Source organism: Cervus elaphus, chromosome 1, assembly GCF_910594005.1.
Source record: "Cervus elaphus chromosome 1, mCerEla1.1, whole genome shotgun sequence".
Classification (NCBI taxonomy): Eukaryota; Metazoa; Chordata; class Mammalia; order Artiodactyla; family Cervidae; genus Cervus; species Cervus elaphus.
In genome coordinates this window covers 24,393,435-24,415,573 of record NC_057815.1, presented here as the reverse complement: position 1 = coordinate 24,415,573, position 22,139 = coordinate 24,393,435, and the positions used below count along the sequence as shown (strand labels likewise).

Sequence of the window (22,139 nt, the reverse complement as noted above, 5' to 3'; positions counted from 1 at the left end):
TTAGATTGATGTGTTTGGGGTGGCCTTTCCGTATGCCTGAAGTTTGTGGTTCCTCTTTATTGTGCAGGTTGCTCCCTGTGAGTGGGTTTGGATTAGTGGCTTGTCAAGGCTTCCTGGTTAGGGAAGCCTGCGTCAGCGTTCTGGTGAGTGGAGCTGGATCTCTCTCTTCTCTCAAGGAAGTGTCCAGACACTTCTGTGGTATCTATGGGTTTGGTGCATATGGGCGGCCTGTATTTTAATGCTCAGGGCTATGTTCTTGCGTTGCTGGAGAATTAGCATGGTATGTCTAACTCTGGAACTTGTTGGCTCTTGGATGTAGCTTGGTTTCAGTGTAAGTATGCAGGCTTTTGGATGAGCTCTTGTCAGAAGAGCTGACTATGTTCCCTGGAGTCAGGAGATCTCTGGTTTTCTCAAGTTTTGGATTTAAGCCTCCTGCCTCTGATTTTCAGTCTTATTCTTACAGTAGCCTCAAGACTTCTCCAGCCATACAGCACTCCTTTCTAAGAGAATGAGCTGCCTTTCTGTGTGCCTAGTGTCCTCCGCCAGTGTGCAGAAATTGTTTTGTAGAAGTTGCTCAGCTTTCAAATGACCTTTTGATGAATTTGTAGGGGAGAAAGTGTTCTTCCCATCCTATTCTTCTGCCATCTTAGGACCACCTAAGTTTGTACGTATCTTTAAACCTTAACTGTGTCTTTTACATGCTTGATGTTTTTAAGGATACTGTATATATGGTTTTGCTTGTGTCCATTCATTCACCCTGTCTTCTGATTGGAGCATTTAATCCCTTGATGTTTAAAGTAATTATTGACAATTATGAACTCACTGCCATTTTGTTGTTTCTTTAATTTTTTGTAGTATTTTAATATTGTTCTTTTCTTCCTTTACTCTCTTCCCTTGTAATTTAATGACTATACTTATAAATATAATGACTGTTATATTTGAATTCTATCTTCTTTTGTGTGTGCATCTGCATTTGATAGATTTTTAGTTTGTGGTTGCCATGAGGAATGGCTTTCCCGGTGACTCAGACAGTAAAGAATCCGCCTGCAATGCAAGAGACCCAGGTTTGATCTCTGGGTTGGAAAGATGCCCTGGAGAAGGAAATGGAAACCCACTTCAGTATTCTTACCTGGAGAATCATATGAACAGAGGATCTTGGCAGGCTACAGTCCATGGGGTCACAAATAATTAGACATGGTTGAATGATTATCATTTTCACCATGAGGCGTGTGTGTGTGTGTGTGTGTGTGTGTGTGTGTATCTTAACTTCAAGCAAATTTTTAAAACCCTGCATTTTTACTCCACCACTCTTTGTATTGTTTCTGACATCATATTTTACACCTTTTTATTTTGTGTATCTCTAACTCCATATTGTAGATATGTAGAAAAAGTTACTCTTTTTCTCTTTTAAACTCCTAGTAAATTTATACATGATTGATTTAGCACCCTCACTGTATATTTGCCATTACCGACTTTATGTTTCCTTTTGTAGTTGTTATATTTCTAGTTTTGACTTTTTTTACTTAGAGAAATCTCTTTAACATTTCTTGTAAAACTGGTTTGGTCATGCTGGACTATTAGCTTTTGCTTGTCTATAAACTTCTGGTCTTTCCATCAAGTCTGAATGAAAACCTTGCCACATATAGTATCCCTGGTTGTTCCATTTCTTCACTCTAAATACATTACTGTACTGCCTTCTTGCTTGCAGAGTTTCTGCTGAAAATCAACTGATAACAACATAGGAATTTGTTCATAATTAGCTGCTTTACCTTTGCTTTATAAAACAAATTCACTTTAGTTTTCTTTATTTTTTTCTTTTTCTTTTTTTCTTTTTCCATTTTAGTTACAATGGGTCTTGGGCTGGTCCTCTTTGGTTTAGTCTTGTTTGGAACTCTCTCTTCCTGGACTTGGATGTTTATTTCCTTTCCCAGATTAAGGAAGCTTTTAGCCACTATGTCTTCAGATATGTTTTTTTCACCCTCTCGTTCTCTCTTTTTCTTTTGGGGTGTGTATAATTTGTTTATTAATATGTTTGATGTTGTTGAACTGTCTTTTTACTGTTTATTTCTTTTCTTTTTTCTTTCTCTGTTCAGCTCAATGATTTCCACTACTCTGTCTTCTAGCCCGCTATTGTTTCTCCTTATTATTTAATTTACTGTTAATACCTTATAGTGTATTTTTTCTTTTAATTATTAGACTATTTACCTCTGTTTGGTTCTTCTTTATATTTTCTTGCTTTATTAAATTTTTCTAACTTCTCACTCTGTTTATCCAAACTTATACTGAATTCTTTCAACATCTTTAAGGTCATTACCTTGAACTCTCTGACAGGGAGATTGCATATCTTTATTTCACTTATTTATTCTTCTGCAGTTTATCTTGTTCTTTATTAGGAACATATTCTTTTGTCACCTCATTTTGCCTGATCTGCTATTTTTACTTCTTTGTATTTGGTAGGCTGTCTATATCACTTGACCTTGGAAAAGTAGCCTTTTATAGGAGATGTCATATGCGTCCCAGCAGTGCACTCTACTCTGGTCACACAGAGGACTAGGGTTGCCCTGAATCCTGGCCGTTGTGTAGCACGCATGGCCTCCCTGTCTAGCACCAACTCCCGGAGTTTACTGAAACTCATGTCCATCCTGTCAGTGATGCCATACAGCCATCTCATCCTCTGTCATCCCCTTCTCCTCCTTCATTCAATCTTTTACAGCATCCAGGTCTTTTCCACTGAATCAGTTCTTCACATCAGGTGGCCAAAATATTGAAGTTTCAGCTTTAGCATCAGTCCTTCCTATGAACATTCAGGACTGATTTCCTTTAGGATTGATGAGTTGGATCTCCTTGCAGTCCAAGGGACTCACAAGAGTCTTCTCCAACACCACAGTTCAAAAGCACAAATTCTTTGGCTCTCAGCATTCTTTATGATCCAACTCTCACATCCATACATGACTACTGGAAAAACCATAGCTTTGACGGGATGGACCTTTGTCGGCAAGGACCTTTGCTTGAAGGAGCAAGTGTCTTTTAATGTTATGGCTGCAGTCACAATCTGCAGTGATTTTGGAGCCCAGAAAAATAAAGTCTGCCACTGTTTCCATTGTTTCCCCATCTATTTGCCATGAAGTGATGGGACCGGATGCCATGATCTTCGTTTTTTGAATGTTGAGTTTTAAGCCAGCTTTTTAAACTCTCCTCTTGCACTTTCACCAAGAGGCTCTTCACTTACTCTTTGCTTTCTGCCATAAGGGTGGTATCATCTGTATATCTAATGTTATTGATATTTCTCCCGGCAATCTTGATTCCACCTTGTGCTTCATCCAGCCCCACGTTTCTCATGATGTACTCTGCATATAAGTTAAATAAGCAGTGTGAAAATATACAGCTTTGATGTACTCCTTTCCCAATTTGGAACCAGTCCAGTGTTCCACGTCACATTCTAGCTGTTGTTTCTTGATCTGCATACAGAGTTCTCAGGAGGCAGGTAAGGTGGTTTGGTATTCCCATCTATTTAAGAATTTTCCACATTTTGTTGTAATCCACACAGTCAAAGGCTTTGGCATAGTCAGTAAAGCAGAAGTAGGTGTTTTCTGGAACTCCTTTTCTTTTTCAATGACCCAACGGATGCTGGCAACTTAATCTCGTTCCTCTGCCTTTTCTAAATCCAGCTTGAATACCTGGAAATTCTCAGTTCACATACTGCTGAAGCTTAGCTTCGAGATTATTGAGCATTACTTTGCTAAAGTGTGAGATGAGTGCAATTATGTGGTAGTTTGAACTTTTTTGGCATTGCCTTTATTTGGGATTGGAATGAAAACTGACATTTTCCAGCCCTGTGACCACTGCTGAGTTTTCCAAATTTGCTGGCATATCAAGTGCAGCACTTTCACAGCACCATCTTTTAGGTTTGAAATAGCTCAGCTGGAATTCCATCACCTCCACTAGCTTTGTCTGTATTTATGCTTCCTAAGGCCCACTTGACTTCACACTCCAGGATGTCTGGCTCTAGATGAGTGATCACAACATCCTGGTCATCCAGGTCATTAAGGTCTTTGTGTATAGTGCTTCTGTGTATTCTTGCTACCCCTTCTTAATATCTTCTGCTTTTTGTAGGTCCTTGCCATTTCTGCCCTTTATTGTGCCATTCTTTGCATGAAATATTCCCTTTGTATCTCTAATTTTCTTGAAGAGATCTCTAGTCTTTCCCATTCTATTATTTTCCTCTATTTATTTGCATTGATCATCTAGGAAGGCTATCTTATCTCTCCTTGCTCTTCACTGGAACTCTTCATTCATATGGATACATCTTTCCTTTTCTCCTTTTCCTTTCACCTGTCTTCTTTTCTCAGCTATTTTTAAGGCCTCCTCAGACAACCATTTTGCCTTTTTGCAGTCCTTTTTCTTGGGGATGGTTTTGATCATGGCCTCCTGTATGATGTTACAAACCTCCATCCATAGTTCTTCAGGCACTCTATCAAAGATAATCCCTTGAATCTATCTGTCACTTCCACTGCATAATTGTAAGGGATTTGATTTAGGTCATACCTGAATGGTCTAGTGGTTTTCCCTACTTTCTTCAATTTAAGTCTGAATTTGGCAATAAGGAGCTCATGATCTGAGCTGCAGTCAGCTCTCGGTCTTGTTTTCTGCTGACTGTGTAGAGCTTATCCATCTTCGGCAACAAAGAATATAATCAGTCTAATTTCCGTGTTGACCATCTGATGATATCCATGTGTAGAGTCTTCTCTTGTGTTGTTGGTAGAGGGTGTTTGCTAAGACCAGTACATTTTCTTGGCAAAACTCTGTTAGCCTTTGCCCTGCTTCATTTTTAAATCCAACACCATAATTGCCTGTCACTCCAGATATCTTGTGACTTCCTACTTTTGCATTCCAATTCCCCATGATGAAAGGACATCTTTTTTTTGCTGTTAGTTCTAAAAAGTCTTTTAGGTAATTATAGAGCCATTCACCTTTGGCTTCTTCAGCATTAGTGGTTGGGGCATAGACTTGGATTACTGTGATACTGAATGGTTTGCCTTGGAAACAAACAGAGATCATTTTATCATTTTTGAGATTGCTCCCAAGTACTGCATTTCAGACTTTTGTTGACTACGAGGGCTACTCCTTTTCTTCTAAGGATTCTTGCCCACAGTAGTAGATATAATGGTCATCTGAATTAAATTTGCCTATTCCAGTCAATTATATCACTGATTCCTAAAACGTAGATGTTCACTCTTGTCATCTCCTGTTTGATCACTTCCAATTTATCTTGATTAGTTCAATTGTATGATTAGTTCATATATCTACAGTCTTCCTTTAGGAAGTCTTTCTTCCTTTCTGTATTATCAGTGCCTAACATAGTTTTTGGTATAGAGCTTGCACTGAAAAAAATACCTGTTAAATGACTTGAGGAAAATATTTGTTTTATTTGTGGTCAATATGCTTCCTATCACACATTTCAACCTTATAGTCTGTCACATGTGACTCTCAGCCATATCATTAATTATATGAATTGGTTGGATAGGTATAATCCTGTAAGCTGCAGTTCTAGTTAAAGCTCCACTATCAAACTCTGCATGAATTTCTGGACTTGGAAAACAGGTCTGAGAGAAAATAAAGCCTGAGGTCTTGTGATTCTTTATTACAAACTTCCTCCTCCAGATTACTTTCTTTTAGTCCATGTGTTTTATAATAAGTGCAGAAAGAAGCTTATTTCAGTTTATAATTTGCACCTGAATTTTAGAGTTCTTGTAGTAAAATTTTTACTTTAACTCATTTTTCACCTTAAAGATCAAAATAGAACATAGAAACAGATTCTTTTTTTTTTAACTTCCCATGAGTGCATGCTAAGTCACTTCAGTCATGTCCAACTCTTTGTAACCCTATGAACTATAGCTCACCAGGCACCTCTGTCCATGGGATTCTCCAGGCAAGACTACAGGAGTCAGTTGCCATTCCCTTCTCCAGGGGATCTCCCTGACACAGGGATCAAACCTGCTGTGAGTGACAATAAGATAATCAAAGCTTCATCCATAAAAATTCTTTTCTTTTTTTTTTTTTTTTTGCATTTCTCTTTTTGATATATAGAATGCTTATTCTTACTAAGTTATCTGATGAGCACCTGCAAAGTAACTGCTTTCTCTTAACCATGAGATCAAAACAACCAACAGTATTTTTATTCAGACTATTCTCTCTAGTTGCCATTCCTGCTCCAATTAAGAATTTTTTTCACATCAATCTGGTCTCAGATCAACCAGAATCTTGCCTGACACAAGGACTACTTTTACATTAAAAATAATTGAGGTTTACTCTTTTTTATTTTAGGAGAAAAGATTTAAATGAAAAAAGCACACTCTCCATCAAAGTGCAGGCTTTTCTTTAGTATTTCTGTATATGTCTTTATGAGACAAAAATGATCTATTCACAATTGAAAAAAATCCATTTATTTTTGTACTGCTGATGCTATAGCTCATAGGAAGCAATGACACAAAGACAATTCCAGGAGAAACTGTTGAATTTTACCTGTATTAACAGATGATACAAAGTAAAGCTGTTAGGGCTGATATTACCCTTTGAGTCATTGAAATCTCAAAACACAATTCAGGTCATAGTTATTCTATAATTTTCTTTTCTGTGTCTAATTTCTAGGCCATACCAATACTTCAATTTATGAGAAATAGGCATTCATTTGGGATTGTTTGCTGTTAAAATATTTTAACTATAATAAGTTGATTTGAAAAGTCATAATGAGCACAATAAAAACTTGTAGTAAATGTATTAGAAGCTAAATATATATACTTTTAAGAAAACATTTAAGAAATTTAGTTAGAATAAATTGATATCCAAATAGCTTTCCAGAATTTATAAATTCAATGAGGATGAAAAGAGGAAAATAAGACCATATAATCTCTAAAGAGATATTACAACGTCATTGCTCACTGTGTTGTGTTTGTAAGAGTAGTCAAAGGAAGTTAACTGGAAACCTCGTCATGCTTTTTCAGATTGAGGGCATTTGTTAGGGAAAACAAGAAAGACAGCTTCTATCTTTAAGTGTCAATGAAAATGAGTTTAAAGCCACGCATTATGTACATTTGAAAGTTAATGAAACTGATTTTTATTAGAAGTTGGTGTGTAGGTTTTCAAACCACCAAAAAAAGTAGTAGAATAAATTTTCCTTTTTGTTTTACCACTTTACTTATTTATAGTAACTATTATATACTTAACTATTTACAATGAAATGCAGAATGTATGTAAAATCCTAAACACTTTCCTCAATAATGAATTCCTTCCTATTTATTCATTATGCCTTGACTGTTTACTAGTCCTTCATGGTTTTGAATTTATTTTAAAAGGTTGGATTATAAATTCAGCAAATTTTAAATTGTAAGCCCTCTCTCAAAGATGTAATTTATAGAGTTTCTCTTAGAATATTAAAGTTGATGATTTATCTCTTTCATATCCATTCAGTATATTTTCTTGACTGCTTACCTTCATCATTCATCAGATTAACAAACATTAAATTTGAGGGTTTACATTGTATTATTATGAAACAATGCAACTTTAGCATGAAATGATGAGAAGTTTTTTGTTTTTTTTTTAAATCTCCTTTATAATTGATAGTGATAGGAAAGGCAGAACATTTTCAAGAAGCATTTCTCACCAGGGTAACAAGATTTTACAAAATGGGAATTCTAAGACAATGTTTATTTATAAAAATATTGAACTCCTATCATTTCCAAGAAACTATTCTAAAACTCATTTATTTAATCAACCAAGCCTAAGAAAAAAGGGGGAAGGTACAAATGTACTGAACTATGAATAGATTAATAAAAAATAAAAGAAGTATAAATAATGCATACCATTCTTTTTTAAGGCCACTTTATTTTTAGGGCAATGTTTTTAAATTGTGCAAATGCAAGAAAATTTAAGGGAAGACAATTGAAACTCAATGTGTTAGTCCTTCATACATTCAAGTGAGTGTTTCAATAACTATAATATTTCTAGAATAATCAAAATGGATGAGTATAATTAATTTGTACACACCATCCCAGGCTTACATAAAATGAAAGTAACATGACATTTTCACTCACATTTATAGAAAAGGACTCCTTATATCTTCATTATATTTTGCTTGAGTGCACAAGTCTCTCTAATTTGGCAAATTCATGCTTGGTTTCACATACCATTTTTAGCATGATTACATACCATTTTTAGACAGATTATTAGGAAGCGGTTTGGGCACCAGACACCCCAACCACTTCTGTTCTTAATATGCATGAGTGGCTTTGATTGGTAGTAGAAAAATTAATATGTAAAAGCTATTATAAAGAAATACAGTAACTATTCAATGTGTTATATAGCTATTGTTTAACTTCTCCCTACACTGGCAATTTGTATGCACTATACATAGAAATTAGGAATGCAAACATAGTCTGAAAACATAATATTTAAAATTGGATGGTAGAGATTTATTGTTAAAACTTTCCTCTCACTGCTCGACAAAGAGAAAGAAACCTTGTTTAGATAATGATAGACAAGTAAGGACACGTTACAAGAGCAGTGCCTCTTTAAGCTCCTTCTTGCCTCGCATCTGAACACTGTGTTACGTCCGCAGATCTGGGCAACTTCAGCGGCCGGACGAGAAGCGCGGTGTCCGTGCGGGAAGGCCAAGGCGTCGTCCTCCTGTGCTCGCCGCCGCCTCACTCGCCAGGTAGGTCGCCTCCCGTTTCCTATCGCTGCTCCTCTCCTCCCGTGTGCGCGTTCCTTTAGACAGGGTGCTGACCAGGGAACATTCAGGTGACATGTGCGTGGTTTTCTCGATGTGTATCAGGGTGCCAGATGAGTAAGTAAAGACCATATTCTCTAAATGCCGCAGGACAGGAGACTGAGCTCCTCTGATAAGACCGTTTTATGGCCTGAGTGCGGACCGTCCTGCTCACGGATGTCTCTGCCTGCCACCTGGAACACAGGGAAAGTGATAAGCTGAGAGAGTTAGGGACTTTTCAAAATTGTTGGGAATGTCAGAGTTGAGTTAAATGAACACCAATGCGCCTCTTGTGTTAGAAGATAAGCTGGAGACCGGGTTGTTTATGGCGTAATTTTTCACACTGGAACAAAAGATGTGAAGAAATATTTCTTGAGTTTCATACAGCTATGATTTCCTTGTTATTTTCTGACTACTTGAGTTCTTGTTTGTAAAAGTTATCATGGTAGGTAAGTATTTCTCAGGGTTTGAAGTAACAAAATAGTCAGCTGTGCTCAGATTAATTATTTCCCCTCGCCCAACTCACAGATAATTATATCCATTTTGTTTAAGTTCTATAATTTGAAGTGAGTACCTCTTTGCAACTCAGTGAAGTTTTCCTATAATGCATTTTAAAAAAGGCCAGCATCAATTAAAGAGAAGGAGAGAAAATCAAATGTCTATTTCTACATGAGAAATAATGAAGATTTTAGTTAACAAGTGGAAACAGATTTCAGGATCCTGGTAACCTGAATCAGTTTTTCTTTTTTGTTTAGAGTGAAAACCAAACTTGTCTCTAGGTTGCATTGCTAGTGTAATATTGGGGCCCAGTTTTGTTCTATCATAGATAATCCTTATCATACTTTGCAATAAGACCTCAAATCAGTTTTCTGAAAGTTTCTCATCCTATCAGACCCTAACTTTCTTTTTAATTGAAAGAAAAGTAAGTAAGTTTCAACAGGAAAATATTTTTGAAAATATTTTACTTTGAAACTGAGATAATAATCGCTGTGAGGAATAATTTCTGAGTTATATCAACTTAATTCCAATATGTCAATTCAGTTGTTCCAATCCTTTTGTGAGTAGTTTGTGAACTTTAGAGAAAACATATCCAGTCTTACCTATATGTGTTTTACCTTTTTCAAAATGGATTTTAGTAGGCTTAAGAGAATCCTATGAAATTAATATGTTATGTTTAATGTTGGGTTATTATATTTAGTTTGAAGAGAAGTATTAGATAAATAAGTGTTAGAGATAAAAAAGGAGGGGAAGATGGAGAGGGGCTAGGGAAAGGAGGAGGCAACAACAGACTCTGCAGAGGATGAAAGTGTTCATCAGCAATTTTACAGGGATTAGCAATATGCAGCGACTCCCGTGGGAAAAAAGCAAGATTTTCTCTGAGATACAATCTATGTTGTAGGGCTGTTGGAACATATGTTAAAAAATGAAAGAGAATGCGTCAAGAAGCAAAACTGTAAGATTACACATAAACAAATTATCCAATTGGCAGAGAACACTATATACAGAAGATTTATAATGGGAAAACAATAGTATAATGAATTGTATACATGACAAGCATAAGATAAGAATATGTATGAATAATTGAATAAATAAAAATGTGTTCTTTGAGATCAACAAGAATAAAGCTGGCTTATTTGTTATTGCATTGTATGACAATCAATGTGTCATAAGAAATATTAGACTTATTAGATAATTTAAAATTGTAGATGAGGTTATATTCTACTAGGTACACATGTTGAAGTGTTATATGAAATGACTTATTCAAACATCAGTGTTAACATAACGGAATTTTGGGGAACACATGCATGACCTGAAATAACTAGAGTTGCTCAGCTTCCAGGCCAACGTCTAACACTTACAAGTTGGCCATTTATCCATTGATTAGCCAAATCTTATAATATATCTCTAGCTTTTTGTTGAGCATGTCAATTATATTCTGGTTCCAATTGAAACTTGCACATCCCACAAAGACATGGCTTCCACTGCAGCCCTTTAAAGTTATGGCTGTTTATTCTGTCAGATTGTTTATGTGCCATTCAAAGTGAGACTGGAACACATATTCTCCTTTCTCCTCATTGCACATTCTCTATTCTCCTTACAAAAAAAAAGACCCCTCCGTTTTTAAAATTTCAATTTAGACTCTGCAAATCTTCGTTGCTGTCATTTACACACTCCCAGCTTACTCCTTTTCGTTTTGTCTTCCTTTTGCCATTCCAATGGTCTTGTTTTACAATCATTCTCAGGCACTTCATCTGCTATTACCAGCCGCTATGGTTTCTTAACTGGGCTTCCAGTTAAGCTAGCACTATTGGTAAAGAATCTGCCTGCCAATGCAGAAGACACAGGGGACTCAAGTTTGTTCCCTGGATCAGGAAGATCTCCTGGAATAGAAAACAGTACCCTACTCTAGTATAGGAAATGGCACCCCACTCCAGTATTCTTTCCTGGAAAATTCCATGTGCAAGAGGAGCCTGGCAGGCTACAGGCCATGGAGCCACAAAGAGTTGGACTTGGTTGAGCGACTGAGAATACGTACGTTTTCTGCTCACTGCTTCCTTGATTCCAGGAACCCTTCAACCTCATTGAAATCTACAAATCTTTGATTCTACCTCCTTTTCACCTTTGTTCCCCCTTCTTTGAGTCTCATTTTTCTCCTTCAATCATTATCACTTTTCTTAGTTACAACCTTAATTACTTCAACCTCCTTTTGCCTCACAACACTCAGCAAAATCCTAATCCCAATGTAAACCCATTCTTCAGCCTGAAACTCCTCAACCTTATATGACTGTAAAGGGAATTCTCTCGCGGTCCTGTGGCTAGGAGTCCACCCTTTCATTGTCAAGGGCACAGGTTCGATCCCTGGTCAGTCTGGGAACTAAGATCCCACAAGCCTCACAGTACAGCCAATACATATGTATATACATATGTATGTATAGATGACACTATGAAAATAGTTAGGCACATTAGTCTCAATTTTGGGGCTTCCCAGGCGGTGGTAGTGGTAAAGAACCTGCCTGCCAATGCAGGAGACATAGAGATGTGGTTTGGATCTCTGGCTTGGGAAGATCCCCTGGAAGAGGGCATGGCAACCCACTCCAATATTCTTGCCTGGAAAATCCCATGGACAGATTCCCTGGTGGGCTACAGTCCATAGGGTTGCAGAGTCAGACACGATTGAAGTGACTCTGCACTCGTGCATGCAATCTAAATTAAAAATCCAAACTATTAATCTCAAGTGCACTTATGCTGACCAGAAATTAAGGGGAAAAAAAAAAAAAAAACAAATCTAGCCCTCTCACTGTAATTTTGTCAAACCTTCAATGTGTCTCCCATCATTCAGTTTTTCTCCCATCCTCACTTTCAGCTGATAACCATTTCATTGTGAAAAGAAAAGCAATTAGAAGATAACTTACACAAGCCTTCATCACCAGATTACACACTCATTAACATTTGTTTCATATTCTAACCTCTCTTCTTTAGTACAGATGTACTGCTGTGCTTCTGAGGCCCATCCGTCAACCTGTGTACTGTAATTCATCCTTATTTATCTACTTAAATAAATCACTTTGGTAATTTTCTGTTCCGCTCTTCTAAATTTTCACCACAGATTGTTTACTTTCTTCTGGGTCATTCCTAACAGGGTACAACCATACTGTCCCCTCCTCCATCTGAAAACAAAACAATACAAAGCAAACCTCTCCTCTTTCAGCTACCACCTCATTTTTTTTCTGCTCCTCTCCATAGCAAACTCTTCAGAGGCTTTGTATGTGCATTATCCAGTTCAACTCTGATGCTGTCTTTTTGTCTGTTTCTTGCTTTCTGCCCTCTTTCTCTGTCTCTTTCTCTAACCTTTTAATAGATTTATTGAGAGCCAGTTTCTATCCCAGAACACTCACCTGTTTTAAGTGTACAGTTCAATGAGCTTCTGTATGTTTAACACGATGTTCACCACAGTCCAAGTTTAGAACTTCCATTATTTCACAAAGGCATTTCCACCCATGTCCTCATGCAATCACTGATCCACTTTCTGTCTCTACATTTTTACCTTTCCTAAAAATTTTGTTTTAGTGAAATTATACAATGTGCAGTTTTTGTGTGTGTGCACTTAATGTTTCTAAGGTGCACCCATATTTGTCAGTATGTTATTCCATATCGCTGAATAGTATTCCATTGTATGGATATACCTCAGTTTATGACACTTTTTAACATTTTAACATTATTTTCAGTCCTCATGTTGGAAACTCCTTCTTTCATAGAACACCTTCTTGCAGAATTCCACACACACTAGTCTTCCTCTTACCTTACTTCGTAATCCCCTGTGTTGATTTTGCCCCATCTCCTGAAACTCATGATCTGACAGCCACTCACATGTCAGGTTTTGAACTTCTTTCTTTAATATAGCCTCATTCCCTGATATTTCACCCCACAATACTCTTTAAATACTGACATCTCCCAAATGTATGTCTCCAATCAGGAATCTGGTTGTACATCTAACTGCCTATTCAGCATTTCCATTTGCATGGCTAATAGACACTGCACACTCACCCTGAGAAACACTGAATGCCTGGTTAAATCCTCCCCAAACAGGAGATCTTTTCCCCCTAAATTAATGACAATTCCATTCCTTGCAATTCATCAGTGTTTGAGACATTTTTTGTTACTTTCTTTCACACCTCACATAAAAATTGTCAGCAATTTTATTGGTCCTACTATAAATTTTATCTGAAATCTGATGATTTCTCATACCTTCCATGCCAGTTCTCTAGTATAAGGTATAATTATCACCTACCTGAGATATTGCAATAGCCTTTTAACGGTTCTCTATTATTTTTGCCTTTATCTTTTAAAAATCTGTTCTCAACATGGTAGCTAAGCGTGACCTTAGTTCAATCTCTCAGTCATGTCTGACTCTGCGACTCCATGAACCGCAGCATGCCAAGCTTCCCTATCCATCACCAACTCCCAGAGTTCACACCCATTGAGTCGGTGATGCTGTTCAACCATCTCATCCTCTGTCATCCCTTTCTCCTCCTGCCCTCAACCTTTCCCAGCATCAGGGTCTTTTCCAATGAGTCAGCTCTTCGCATGAGGTGGCCAAAATATTGGAGTTTCAGCTTCATCATCAGTCCTTCCAATGAACACCCAGGACTGATCTCCTTTAGGATGGACTGGTTAGATGTCCTTGCAGTCCAAGGGACTCTCAAGAGTCTTCTCCAACACCACAGTTCAAAAGCTTCAATTCTTCAGCACTCAGCTTTCTTTAAAGTCCAACTCTTACATCCATACATGACCACTGGAAAATCCATAGCCTTATAGTTTTTATCATGTCACCTCTCTGTCCAAAATACTCCAAAAACTTCCTGTCTGCTAAAGATTGAATTGAGTTAACCTTAAGTTCATATGAAGCCCCAATATTTGGAGATGGGTCTTTTGGAAAGTAACTAGGTGTATAGAGGGACCTTGAGGGTAGGGCCCTCATGATGGAATTAGTGCTCCTAGAAGAAGAGATATCAGACAGCTTGCTCTTTCTTTCCAATTTAGTGAGAATGTGGCTATCTGCCAGTCAGAGACCTTTCAGCAGAAACCAACTAAGCTGAAACCCTGATCTCAAACTTCCAGCCTCAGTATCATTTACTATTGTTTAAGCCAGTCAGTCTATGACATTTTGCAATGGCACCCTAAGCAGACTAATAGACCATCTCATTCAGTCAGTGCTCAAGTCCTTACTGACAATAGCTTGAATTAGGCAAGGCCATGGTCCATGTGATCAGATAGGTTAGTTTTCTGTGATTGTGGTTTTCATTCTGTCTGCCCTCTGATGGAGAAGGATAAGAGGCTTATGGAAGCTTCCTGATGGGAGAGACTGACTGAGGGGGAAACTTGGTCTTGTTCTGATGGGCAGGGCCATGCTCAGTAAATCTTTAATCAAGTTTTCTGTTACTGGGCAGGGCTATGTTCCCTCCCTGTTATTTGACCTGGGACCAAACCATGGTGGAGGTAATGAAGATAATGGCGCCCTCCTTCAGGAGGTCCCATGCACTCACTGCTACACTCAGTGCCTCCAGCCCTGCAGCAGGCCTCCACCGACCCACGCCTCTGCTAGAGACTCCTGGACACTCATGGGCAAGTCTGGGTCGGTCTCTTGTGGGGTCACTGCTCATTTCTCCTGGGTCCTGGTGTGCACAAATTTGTTTGTGCTTTCCAAGAGTCTGTTTCCCAGTCCTGTGTAAGTTCTGGTGGCTCTGTGGTGGAGTTAATGATGACCTCCTCCAAGAGGAGTATGGCTTATGCCATACCCAAGTCTGCTGCACCCAGAGCCGCTGCCTCTGCAGCAGTCCACTGCTGACCTGTACCTCCATAAGAGACACTCAAACACAGTTCTGTCTCAGTCTCTGTGGGATCTCTGGGTCCTGGTACACACAAGGTTTGTTTGAGCCCTCTGAGTATCTCTGGCTGGTATGGGGATTTGATTCTAAATGCAATTTCATCCCTCCTACCATCTTTCTGGGGTTTCTCCTTTGCCCTTGGGCATGGGATATCTCTGCAAAGTTGCTCCATCACTTCACAGCTGCTATTCCAGTGCCTACTGTGTGATGGGGCTTCCCTTTGGATGTGGGGTATTTCCTCACAGTCACTCCAGCACCACACAGCCACTGCTCCAGCTCATTGTTTTGGGCTCCAAAATCACTGCAGATGGTGACTGCAGCCCTGAAATTAAGATGCTTGCTCCTTGGAAGAAAAGCTGTGACCAACCTAGACAGAATATTAAAAAGCAGAGATATTCTTTTCCACAAAGGTCCACCTAGTCAAAACTATGATTTTTCCAGTACTTATGTGTGGATGTGAGAGTTGGACTATAAAGAAAGCTGAGTGCCAAAGAATTGATGCTTTTGAACAGTAGTGTTGGAGAAGACTCTTGAGAGCCCCTTAGAATTCAAGGAGATCCAACCAGTCCATCCTAAAGAAATTGGTCCTGAATATTCATTGGAAGGACTGATGCTGAAGTTGAAACTCCAATATTTTGGCCACTTGATATGAAGAACTTACTCATTTGAAAAGACCCTGATGCTGGGAAAGATTGAAGATGCGAGGAGAAGGCGGTGACAGAGGATGAGATGGTTGGATGGCATCATCAACTCAATGGACATGAGTTTGAGTAAACTCAGGAAGTTGTGATAGACAGGGAGGCCTGGCGTGCTGCAATCCATGGGGTCACAAACAGTCAGACACGACTGAGTGACTGAACTGACTGACTGACAATAACTTGGAGAATCCTTACCATTTGACTCCATATAATCTCTCTGACCTTGCCTACTATTCTCTTTCTTGCTTTTTCATATATAGTTATATTAGTTTCTCTGATATTCCACAGGAACTAGGTATAGTCTTGCCTCAAAGTCTTTCCAGTTGCTATTTTCAATGCCTGATTCCTCTTATGCTTGCCATTTGAATGGCTCACTATTTCACATTCAAATCTTCCTTCAAAACTCACCTGCTTGGTGAAAATTTTTCTAATTTTCCTATTTTGATATGAACCCCAACAATCCCTTTCCTCTTTCTCTGCTTTCTTTTCTCCACAATGATAATCACTTTCCATACGTTATAGAAATTTACTTACTTGCTTATTCCCTGTCCTCTTGAAATAGAATAAAAATCCCATGAGGGCAGAATTTTTGTAGTTTTTGTTCAGTGCTGACCCTCATATCTAGAACAATGATTGGCATAGAGTAGGGGCTCAAAAACATTTGTTGAGTGAGTACATGCATAATATTCATAAATAAATAAAATTGGCCAAGGTTTTTAGCCCATATATAACTATCAGAAACTGAGAAAGAAATCCTAAGAACAAAGAAAAATAGATCAGCTGTGTAGTAAGAAAATTTTCTTACCATTTACCTTTCTCTTATAATGATGTTGTGAATTGAAGAAGAGATAAATGAACATTATTCCTATCATCAATATGGAAGAATAAAATAAACATAAAATAAAAATAAAAACTGTAACCTGATTGGATTTTTAAATTTAAGTCACAATCATACTGTGAAATAGTGGATTAATCCTAAGAGAAAGACAAGTTTGAAATTGTCTTGGGGAAGTCAAGTCAGAAAATTCTTGCTGTAGAGGAACGGTGAGTGTAGAAAGAATAAGCCAGGGCTACTCAATGAAAAGACCTTGTGATTGCTTTCCTGGTCTGGCACCTGTTAGCAAAGGCCTCAACAATTGCCTTTGTTTTGGTGGGCTGAGATTGTGCACTGTGAAATGAGTAAATAACTTGATCCGTATTAGAATCTCAGCCCCAAATTTCTGTCAAGTCGAAATAGTTATGTATTGTGTTGGCCAAATATTCATTCAAGTTTCTCCATAAAGTGTTATGGAATGGGTGATCAGTCCAACAGATCATCACAGCATACCTAGTTAACTGATGCTTGATTCTCTTTTGTTCTCCACTCTTATTTTACTACCACCTTTTCAATCACAATTGACTTATTATTTTATTTTATCAAAAATTTAAATGAAGTAAAGTGTTGGAAGTAAACGTTTCCTAATATTTTAATTTCCCCTAGTAGATTATATGTTCCTTAATGGTACAAAACCTTTTACCTCATATTTTATCTCTAATACTTTGTGCAGTACATGACACTTGTAAGTATATGAAAAAGTAGAAGAGTAAGTATTCATTAAGTGCATGTTTAATAACTGAATAAATGTGCTGATTCTCATGAGAGTTTCAGAGGGCTTTAAAAAGTTTTCATCAGGCTCCTGCTATCAGTTTATCATAACCAGCTCTTATTTATGATAGATATTTGGGTCACCTAATGTCACATTCAAATATTATTATTTCAAATATTATTCAAATATGATGATGATTATTTCAAAGTTTAGCAAGTGCTGCACTTTAGTGTAGATAACTATATGAAATTATAAACATTTTTTGCATCAAAGAAGATTAAATAATATTCAGAAATAGCCATCAAATCCATTTTCTTATTACCTCAAATGGATGTACAATGCACATTTTTTTCCTGTGATTAAAAGCAAAAGCTAGGGTTGATTTATTTGCTGAATTTCCCCATTAACTTTGCAAGAGAGCAATATTAATTCCTGTCAGTAATATCTGTGAATAAAAACATCTTGACTGGATACTGAAGTAGCTAGCTATTCAACTACCTGTAAATAGATATATCTTCTTAGATTCTGAAACACATGTGAAGAAAGTGATTTTGGTTGCCAAAAAAACAGTTTTGTCATTTAGAAATTTTGAAATTCAGGGTTTTACTATATTAAAGAAGTTCTCTGAAAATGTAAAAATAAGCCTCATAAAATCTATAACCAAGCATAGAATTACTTAAAGGTTTAGAGGTTATCACCACAGACTTTTAAATAGCAAATCAGTAATTACTATTTAACTTTAAATATGTTTTGGTCCTATTTTGTGCCGAAGTATTATCTCAGAAGCTTGCACACTTATATCAAAGTGGAAATTAAAATTTTTGTACATCTAATAGACTGCAGTTAAAAAATATATCATGAATGCAACATTTTATAATATACAATCATATTTTCACATTTGTTGAACCATAAAATCCTTGCAAGGGCTTCTCTGGTAGCTCAGCTGGTAAAGAATCCGCCTGCAATGCAGGAGAGCCTGGTTTGATTCTTGGATTGGGAAGATCCCCTGCAGAAGGGGTAGGCTACCCACTCTACTGTTCTTGCCTGGAGAATCCCATGAACGGAGAAGCCTGGTAGACGACAGTCCATAGGGTTGCAAAGAGCTGGACTCAACTGAGTGACTAAGCACAGCACAGCCAACATAATCCTTGCATAATATCTGAGTTGGCCATTATTTGTCATCCCTGTTGCAGAGATGAGGAACCTATAGAAACTTTAGAAGGATTAAGTGAAACAGTTAAGCTCTCATCTTTAGTAAATGATGGAACCAGGATTTCAGTCTTTGGTATATTTTATGCCATATAATATGTATTTTGGATAAAGCTATAGTACATCACTCTATTATATATATATATATATATACACACACACACAATATATATATAACTTATACCATGAACACAAATAAGACTTAAAAAAAAAATCAATGGACTTATTAACTTCTCAAAATTCTTATTTTATAATATCAAATATTGTACTTACTGTTTTATTCAACAAATGCTTATTGAGTATATATTATCTTTTAATTAATGAACTTAGCCTATTTATTTATACCACCTCATTTTTTACTAATTGCTATCCTTTTTCTATGATTTATTTGCCCTCATTTCACTCTTTCAGACTTTTTTATTTAACGGAAGGTTTTTAAATGAATGTTTCCTTCTACTCAATTTAAAATTATGCATTTTATTTCTATTATTTTAGAAATAGTATGTGAAATCTTAATATGCCTATTTAAAGTCATTTTGATTTTATAGGATTGCTTATATGATTGCTTCTGGGGATTAATTGATTCAATCATTCACTCACTAATCAAACAGAATTTGAGGAAGAAAAGAAACTTAGTTTTATGGCTAAGATAAAAAATTGGTTTAGAACAGAATAGGTTTAGTTGAGTCATGGATATGTGAAGAGTTATGTACCTGTAGATAGTACAGAAAACTGCATATGTAAGTTTGAAGTCTAGGAAAAGGATCTGGGCAGGAGACTATAATTTTAGGCATAATCAGCATAGTTGTGTCAGGATTGATTATGAGATTGATTGGGAGCTCTCAGCAAGAGTGTTTACAGTGTGAACAGCATGATTTCTCTTTGTATAGTAAACATCATGGGGGGAAAAAAAACCAATATAACATGCAAAAAATAGCTATTCTGTTTCTATGATACCAACCGGTTTAAATAACTTTGAATTACTGACAGAATTTATTCATTTATGTGGCACAAATTGCAACAAATCACACTGAAATTAAAAAAAAAACCTACAGTTCACATTTTTTAACTCCAAATGTTTGTAAGAATTAACTGCTTGGAGGCAAAAGATTTATTGACTATTTAAAGATTGCATTGTTATAGTTTTAAACATGCAAAAGCTAGAATAATCAAAGTTTAATGCACCTTCTATATGCCCTGGAACACCAGAGGCTCAATGCCTGTAAAAGAGAGGAGCTTATATCCTCAAGAGATATAGTACCTGGGTACTAAGTCGCTTCAGTCATGTCGGACTCTTTGTGAACCTATGAACTGCAGCCTACCAGTCTCCTCTATCCCTGGGATTCTCCAGGCAAGAATACTGGGTTGGGTTGCTGTGCCCGCCTCCAGGGATCTTCCCAACCCACAGACTGAACCCACATCTCTTATGTCTCCTGCATTGGCAGGCGGGTTCATCACCACTTTCCCTCCTGGGAAACCCGGTAGATACTGAGACAGATGGGAAAGACCTTAAAAGATGCAAGCCGAGTCCCAACAAAGCTGATTTAAAGTAGAAGAAACATCAGAGTACATGAAGCCACCTGCATCCAGATAAAAAGCATAATAATTAAGATTTATTTCCAACAAATGTTATCATTGTCCTTATTCTACTGCCTGGACCCTTTGCTTATCCTTACTTGTACTAACCTGGTATTGTTTGCCTTGGTGATCTTGTAAAATTATGTATGACTGAGTCCCAGGCAAAATAAATGCCCAGTCTGATATATCTGTATCCCTAAAAATTCAAAACCATAGAAACAGGTCCAGTTCCCCCAAACATGTTCTCCAAACCAATCCATCCCCCTACTGTCCCTCCCCCAATCACAGAATTGTGGGGACTCCATGGCACTCATGGGTAACAGTGCTGAGTGCATCCTGAGTCTTAAAGTGAAGGAGAATAAAATATAATACTTGGCTATTTTATAGCCAAGAAAACTGCATTAATGGTATTACATAATGATTTACAGACTAACATTTCATGTCTGCATATATGTTTTGCACCATCGTAGAATATAGCTGAATTTATAAGTCAGTAAGTGATAGTAGTGCTTAAGGCCTGGCGTACAAGTGAGACAGGACCAAAACGCAGTTCATTGTCCCTTTAACACGCTCATTGCAAACTCTCTGATGCATAGTTTATCCATTTCCGAAAAGTACTCAAACAGCAAAGGATGCTGCATGACTAAAGGACACGGTTTTATTCCAGATGCTCTTCCCTGCATTTCCTCTAGCCCTGCGATTTCTCTTCTGTGAAGTTTTAATTAGGACAGAGCAAAGGAGGCCTTTAGAACTTATGTCTGAGCTATAAAACTCCAGCAGAGACATTCAGTAGTCAGGGAATAAGAGACGTATGGTAAGATGAGATGGTTGGATGGCATTACCAATTCAATGGACGTGAATTTGGGCAAACTCCAGAAGACTGTGGTGGACAGGGAGGCCTGGTGTGCTGCTGCTGTCCATGGGGTCACAAAGAGTCATACACAACTTGGTGACTGAACAAAAACAACAAAGGTAATTTGATCTGAACTAATTGAAGATGAATATATACCAGCCTCAAAGTCACTATGGAACCAGATGCTGTATGGGTAAACAAATCAAGAGAATACAAGTAGGTGACCATCTAAACAGGGTGATAAAGGAATACTAGGTAGTTTCCTCTTTCCAAGAGCTATACTGTATCAGAGTCATTCACCTACGATTTGGACTCAGACACCTGGGACTGCCCGCCTGACTCTGACACTCGCTACTGTTTTGTTAAACTAAACCTTGGTGTTCAGGCTCTCAGTCATGTCTTACTCTTTGCTACCCCATGGACTGCAGCACAACAGGCTTCCCTGCCTTTCACCATCTCCCAGAGCTTGAACAAACCCAGTCCACTGAGTCAGTGATGCCATCCAACCATCTCATCCTATTCGTCCCCTTCTCTTCCTACCTTCAATCTTTCCCAGCATCAGGGTCTTTTCTAATGAGCCAGCTCTTCGCATCAGGTGGTCAAATTATTGGAGGTTCATCATCAGTCCTTCCAATGAATATTCTGGATTTATTTTCTTTGGGATTGACTGGTTTGATCTCCTTGCAGTCCAAGGGACTCTCAAGAGTCTTCTCCAACACCACAGTTCAAAAATATCAATTCTTCCCAGTGCACCAGATTCCTCGAGTGGAGAGGGAGGTGGGAGGGGGGATCGGGATGGGGAATACGTGTAAATCTATGGCTGATTCATATCAATGTATGACAAAACCCACTGAAATGTTGTGAAGTAATTAGCCTCCAACTAATAAAAAATTAAAAAAAAAAATATCAATTCTTTGGCACTCAGCTTTCTTTATGGTCCAACTGGCACATCCATACATGATAACTGGAAAACCATAGCTTTGACTATACAGACCTCTGTCAGCAAAGTAATGTGTGGGCTTTTTAATATGCTATTTAGGTTTGTCATAGCTTTTCTTCAAAGGA

The 22,139-nt window shown here is 37.6% G+C and overlaps 1 protein-coding gene across 1 annotated transcript in view; it reads left to right on the top strand.

Moving 5' to 3' along the window:
- Window positions 1-22,139, top strand: part of CNTN5 (contactin 5) — a 1,534,958-nt gene that overhangs the window by 1,067,889 nt on the left and 444,930 nt on the right. The window contains exon 7 of the mRNA XM_043897056.1: window positions 8,615-8,710. Within this exon, the coding sequence (XP_043752991.1) occupies window positions 8,615-8,710 (96 nt within the window). The remainder of the gene's footprint in view (window positions 1-8,614; window positions 8,711-22,139) is intronic.